General features: G+C 45.9%; 1 protein-coding gene and 1 non-coding gene across 2 annotated transcripts; both read left to right on the top strand.

Annotated features, from left to right (window-relative positions):
* Window positions 1–510: 510 nt before the first annotated feature.
* trnae-cuc lies at window positions 511–582 on the top strand. Its single transcript has one exon. It is a non-coding gene; the product is annotated as a tRNA-Glu (tRNA).
* Window positions 583–2,364: 1,782 nt separating this feature from the next.
* On the top strand, window positions 2,365–4,571 carry LOC118301286 (CAAX prenyl protease 2-like). Its single transcript, XM_035626632.2, has 6 exons — window positions 2,365–2,733; window positions 3,186–3,264; window positions 3,392–3,559; window positions 3,817–3,888; window positions 4,172–4,234; window positions 4,316–4,571. Exons 1-6 carry the CDS (start codon window positions 2,365–2,367, stop codon window positions 4,534–4,536), a joined length of 972 nt encoding a protein of 323 aa, XP_035482525.2. The 3' UTR covers window positions 4,537–4,571.
* Window positions 4,572–6,100: the final 1,529 nt, after the last annotated feature.

Below are 6,100 nucleotides of genomic sequence, written 5' to 3'. Positions count from 1 at the left end.
AGTTTATATGAAAATATATATTATATCATATTTTTTTACTGTGTTTTTCATCATTTATAAGGTTAATGTTAAATCCATATATATTTAATAGTCTTAATTCGGGTGTGTTACCTAATTTGTCATCTTCAGACTGGCTCCAACCAAAAAAATCATCTATCTTTCTTTCTATTTAGTCTTCTGGTAGATACATTTTACATCTGGTAAATGTTTTCCTTATGATGCATAATGCAAAGAATACTATTCTGGATCCAATTCACTCAAAGGATCAGCTCGACCAAAACCAAACGATAAAGCAGAACGGTTTGCTCAGTGTTGTTTTTTTGCTGTGGTCTTTGTGCTGTTGTGGAACAGTGCCAAGCCATAAACGAGAACACATTTGAACTTTCTGCGTTGCTTATATGCAAATATAACGTGCAGCTGAAAGGCATCGAAACAACGGAAACAACTTTCCTCTTTGTCGCCACTTTACGCACGTTTCTTATGATATAGGTTGACGAGCTGATCGTACGGTCCCTGGTGGTCTAGTGGTTAGGATTCGGCGCTCTCACCGCCGCGGCCCGGGTTCGATTCCCGGTCAGGGAACTAGTGTTTTCTGCTTTTGGATGATTGTGTACGATCCCTAAATCTTAAATCTATTCAAATCGCAACACCCCTCCTCTTCAATTTATCTGAACATTGTTTAAATATAAATACCTGTCCATTTCTCCCTCCGCACACGTCCATGCCAGCACCTTAGATTTTAGATTGATGAATCACAACCATTGAACACTCTCCACCAATGTTTAACATTATTTATTGAGGAGCTATGTTGGTTAAAAAAAAAAAAAAATTTCATTCAAAACTCAGCAAAAATGTATACGTTGCCAATGGGCTCCTAAACTTTTGCCTTCAAGTGTAACAGTAAAGACAATAATTCCAGCCGGTGTGTGTGTGTGTGTTCATGTGTGTGTGGATACATGTGTCCTACCTGTAGATAGTATTAGAGCTAATCAGCTTCCCTCTAATCTGAAGTGACTGACTGGACCAAGTCGGTCCACAGCATGACCAACCTGAGCCGCTCTTGTTTGTCCGCCACACCTCAACTGAGGACTCTCCTCCTGAAAAGACCCCGATTTCAAACCCCCCGGGTTCTGTCATGCTGGAACCAGAACATCTTCTCGTGAGGCAGGAGGAGCACGCCAACACGAGGTGTTGGGTGTGTGTGCTGAGCTGCCTTCTGCTCGCCTGCGTGTACGTCGGCAGTTTGTACGTGTGGAGGAGCAGATTACCAAGGTATACAAAGCAATACATGTACATGTACACCAGCAATTCTGTGACGGTGCTTTTGAATGAAAGTGCTGTGTGTGTGTCTGTGTGCGTGTGTGTCTGTGTGTCTGTGTCTATGTGTGTGCGTGTGTGTGTCTGTGTGTCTGTGTCTGTGTGTGTGTGTGTGTGTGTGTGTGAGTGTGTGCATGTGTCTGTGTGTGTGTGTTTGTCTGTGTGTGTGTGTGTGTGTGTGTGTGTGTGTGCGTGTGTGTCTGTGTGTCTGTGTCTATGTGTGTGTGTGTGTGTGTGTGTGTGCGTGTGTGTCTGTGTGTGTGTGTGAGTGTGTGTGTGTGTGCGTGTGTCTGTGTGTGTGTGTGTGTGTGTGTCTGTGTGTGTGTGTGTGTGTGTGCGTGTGTGTGTGTGCGTGAGTGTGTGTCTGTGTGCGTGTGTGCGTGTGTGTGTGTGTGTGTGTGCGTGCAGGGACCATCCCTCGATGATAAAGCGTCGCTGTGCCAGTGTACTGCTGGTGGCTGCTCTGTCACCTGCAGCAGTGAAGGCGTGGACACACTGGGCCGAAATCAGGGTGAGTACTGTACACATGAATGTAGATTCGCAGTATGTCTCTTCGGGTTTTTTCCTGCAGTTGGACACCTTTTACCACGATCGACAACATCCTAACTATTGACTGACACACACAATCTGTGTAGCAAAAAACACCCTTTAACCTTGGACCCTGTTTTTTGCCGTTCTGCCCCCGACTCCCGCCACGCTCCTCCAGCCCACCAGATGTCCTCGGAGTTTCCTCCCACGTCTCACTTTACCTGACTCCCCACGTCCACCTCACCTGTCTCTCATTCTCCAATCACCTCACCATACATGTGCCAGGAGAGCAAACTGAAACATTTTGCACACCTTTGCACATGTTCCCACTGTCTGTGCAGCCCCTCAGCAGGTGACATATAGACTTTTGATATCCAGACTACAATCTGAATTTTAGTTGTCGTTGATGTTGTTGCTCTGCGTGCGAATCCTCCTCTGCTTCATTGGGACTTCTTTTCTGACCGTGGCACCAGAGAAGAAGAGGAGCAAGGGACCGTTTTGCAAGGCGCAGCTCAACCCATGCCTGTCATCCCACAGAATGATAAAGATTGCAACAACATCCATGGGACTGGCACAGCAGAGCTAGAGGCCTTGAACGTAGCTCAGCATACAGCTCAGATTGTGCGATTCGGTCTCTTCCGCATGGAAACTTCACAGCTGGGATTGAATCCTGAGCCCGGCCGGGTGAAGAGCAGTGTCCTCACTCCCACGAGGCGTTCTGAGAGGTTAAGCACTCGACAGCTTAACTCCGCACTCACTTTAGGCGAAGAGCTGCGTTCACAGAGGTACATTCTGCCCTTTCAGGTCGACGTGTCCGTGTGGCAGTTGATGGGAGTTCGTGCGGAAGGCTTCGCCCCTGCAGTCACACTGCCGCTGCTGCTCACCATGGTAAAACCAGAGAGTCTGCACCCGGATGGAATCCTCACGAGACAGACGATGGGTCCATCCCTCTTCTTAGTTAGAATCACAATAATGAGATTACATAAAAAGGTGACGGTGTTTTGGCCAAGAGGTGGTGATTTGACTGCAGCGAGGAGTTGAAGATAAACCCTTTAGGATGGGAGGGGAGACATTTTTATTACCTTAAAAAGTTACTCGGATGAATGTGGGATTCTGTTCCTCTCTCAGAATGTTTTATTCACGCTGTGCGAAGGCAGCTTTGACATTTCAGAGGTTCAGTTACAGCACGGCTTTACGACTTCCATCGAATCTATGCATTTTGTAGTGATATCATGACATCGTTGAATAATCGGGCCCTGTTGTTTCGAGATCCTCATCTTGAAGATATATATATGTACTTCTAACGCGTTATTGACAATCGATTTGACTCTAAACATCAGGTGGCTTATCTTGGCCCCCTGGTCCAGTCTGCGATGGACGCCCCCGGCGGCTTCACTGCGGAGCTGCAGTCTGCACTGGGTGAGTTAAAGAAAAGGCGGTGTCAGACCTGTGACTGTATCGGGGTCGCGGGGGGGGGGGGGGGGGGGGGGGGAGTTTTACATGTGTCCTTACATGCATCTTATATCCGATTTCCTTTTTTCCCCAGATGTTCAGTCATGGAGGTCATGTGTAGGAGACGCGGTGTGGCTCCGGAACCAGGTGGTGGCGCCATTGACGGAGGAGCTGGTGTTCAGAGGGGCCATGCTGCCCATGCTGGTGCCCTGTGCAGGCCCCACGGGGGCCATCTTCACAGCTCCGCTGTTCTTCGGTGTTGGTATGGCGAGCAGGTTTTTCACGCTGCAAACAACTCGCGTCAACAATCTTTTCTAACTCCTTTCCATGAAGCTACGCCTACAAATGACAAGATGTATGAATTAAACTAATGCATTTGATCTTTTGACGTTTTTTTTAAAACTTTTGCTTAAAGATCTGTGAGCACGTGCTACATTGTTTTCGATGACACAGTATTTTTTTAACCATCAAACTTCCCTATTAACCACAATTCATAGCTCATTGACTGCGTCATTCTAGGTCATCTCCACCATATTATAGAGCAACGGCGCCTCCACAAGGACAGCATGAGAGTCATTCTCCTGGTGGCAGGTCAGTCGCCTCATAAACCTCTCCTCCAGTAAACCAAATTCAAATAATACAATCAAAATGTTGGGTTTTTTTAACTTGTTTTTGGAGATTTGGTGCATCCCGCAGCTGCATGGGTTAACTTTTCCTTTCCTAATGTCACACATGCACCACAGACGTCTTTATCTACAGCTTAGTTTATGTAACAGTTTACATAACACAGCACTTACATCCATTAACATGCTGTAACGAGGAATTGAACGTCGGTTATTTGGATCAAACTGTTCTTTCTGCTGCTCTGTTGCAGGGATGCAGTTCTTGTACACAACTGTGTTCGGTGCCTTTACTTCCTTTCTATTCATGAGAACTGGTGAGATATGGAGCGAACGTTCGCTTGCTGTACTCGCCCGGTAGAGAACACACCTCATTAAAACCTCTTGTTTCTTTCTAGGTCATGTTGCGGGTCCAGTTTTGTGCCATTCGTTCTGTAACAGTCAGGGCCTGCCCGACTTCAGCTCTGCCCTCCAGCACCCTCAACGCTCAGCTCTGCTCTTCTCCTATCTGATGGGAGCCCTGATGTTTCTGGTGCTACTCTTCCCACTGACAGACCCCTTCCTCTATGGTACCATTCCCGTCTGCAGCCTGGCTCCCGCTCCTGCGTCTGTATGCTAGATTAAATTAAATTGAATACTCCGAAAACGATGTTATTTCATCTTGCATTTCATTTTGTATGAGGTATTCAAATGACAAAAATATGTTAAAGCGTAAGTGTGTGTGTGTGTGGGGGGGGGGGGGCGTGAATGAGGAGAGAACGATTCTAGCAGTCAGCAGACATTTCCTGCATGGTCGAAAATATTTCCTACTGTATTGAAACTCAACACCAGAACAACTTCCCCTGGCTCTGTGTGTGTGTGTGTGTGTGTGTGTGTGTGTGTGTGTGTGTGTGTGTGTGTGTGTGTGTGTGTGTGTGTGTGTGTGTGTGTGTGTGTGTGTGTGTGTGTGTGTGTGTGTGTGTGTGTGTGTGTGTGTGTGTGTGTGTGTGTGTGTCAGTCAGAGAATAACAGATGAACTGTGATTGTGAATGAGTGAAAAAGGATGGCGGTTGGAGGAGACAGCAGCAGACAAAGACACATGAGGAGACAGAGCGAGGGGGACAGACGGACAGAAACACAGACACTGTGGCCAACAAACACATAAAAGGAACCAAGCGGAGAGAGACAGCGAATGTCCAGTCGAGTCACGTAATGAGAACTAATAAGGCAATGAAAGTCAGACTCGCACTGAAAATATAGTGAGAAAAACAGTCTCAGCCAGAAGCAACAAGAGCATTGCCAACATAGATGGAGAAGAGAAGAGAATAGAAGAGAAGAGAAGAGAAGAGAAGAGCAAAGCAAAGAAGAGGAGAGAGGATGGGGGGGAAATTTGCATTTCTCCAAGGAAATTCAGTATGTGGAGAGGGGAGGAGAAAGGTCATCCGAGGTCAGTGGAAATGATGAGGGTGAGGACTGAGAGGTGAAAGGTTGTGTCAGTTTAGATTTATGAGACACACTGGCAGGTTATTTATAAAAACTTTCCAAAAGTCGGGAAGACAAAGTGAATTCACATTTGCTCCTGCAGATGTGCACAAGCGCTTGATTGTATTTCACCCCATTTCCCTGCATTTGATTCCCCCTTACGTTCTACATATTTTATGTCTGGTATCCTCTTTGGCTTTTAAATTCCAGTCCTCAAAAGGAAAAAAAATCTTCACTTCATTTTGTGAAAAGCTGGAACAGTTCAACATTTTTGGGAACTGCGCTTATTTGCTGAAGTTGCTGAAGTTGCTTTCAGACACGCACTGAAGTCAGGACATGTGAGTCCCATGTACGAATACAGCAGTTAAATCTCAATTCAAAAATGCGTCTGACTCAAACAACCTCCTGCTGTGTTCTCCCAAAAATGTCTGGACCTAATATTCCAGACATTTTCATGTCTGAAAGCAGCTCCAGAGTCAGATGAGACGAGGGGATTGAAAGCTTTCTCTTGTCTGTTAAATATGTGGGCTAAACAAAACAGGGGAGACAATAAGCCGGGCTCTGTCCAGAGATGACAACATATTGTACATTTACGTGTATTTCTTGAATCAATACAGAAATTGAAGAAGTAAAAACCATATTAGTCATGTGTCATGTGACATTTTGAATACAGTTTCCCAGTCCAACCAAGCTAATAGGTGATGGGAGCGATCATATTTTTA

Source organism: Scophthalmus maximus, chromosome 2, assembly GCF_022379125.1.
Source record: "Scophthalmus maximus strain ysfricsl-2021 chromosome 2, ASM2237912v1, whole genome shotgun sequence".
Taxonomy (NCBI): domain Eukaryota; kingdom Metazoa; phylum Chordata; class Actinopteri; order Pleuronectiformes; family Scophthalmidae; genus Scophthalmus; species Scophthalmus maximus.
The sequence above is the reverse complement of the archived record's forward strand: the minus strand, read 5'-3'. Positions and strand labels throughout refer to the sequence as shown.

What these genes read in the sequence shown, in the direction of transcription:
- LOC118301286 (XM_035626632.2), top strand. Translation starts at nt 2,365, where the DNA reads ATGCCTGTCATCCCACAGAATGATAAAGATTGCAACAACATCCATGGG. An exon ending in GGAGCTGCAGTCTGCACTGG is followed by an intron (nt 3,265 to 3,391) that starts GTGAGTTAAAGA and finishes TTTTTTCCCCAG; the next exon opens with ATGTTCAGTCATGGAGGTCA. An exon ending in TCCGCTGTTCTTCGGTGTTG is followed by an intron (nt 3,560 to 3,816) that starts GTATGGCGAGCA and finishes GCGTCATTCTAG; the next exon opens with GTCATCTCCACCATATTATA.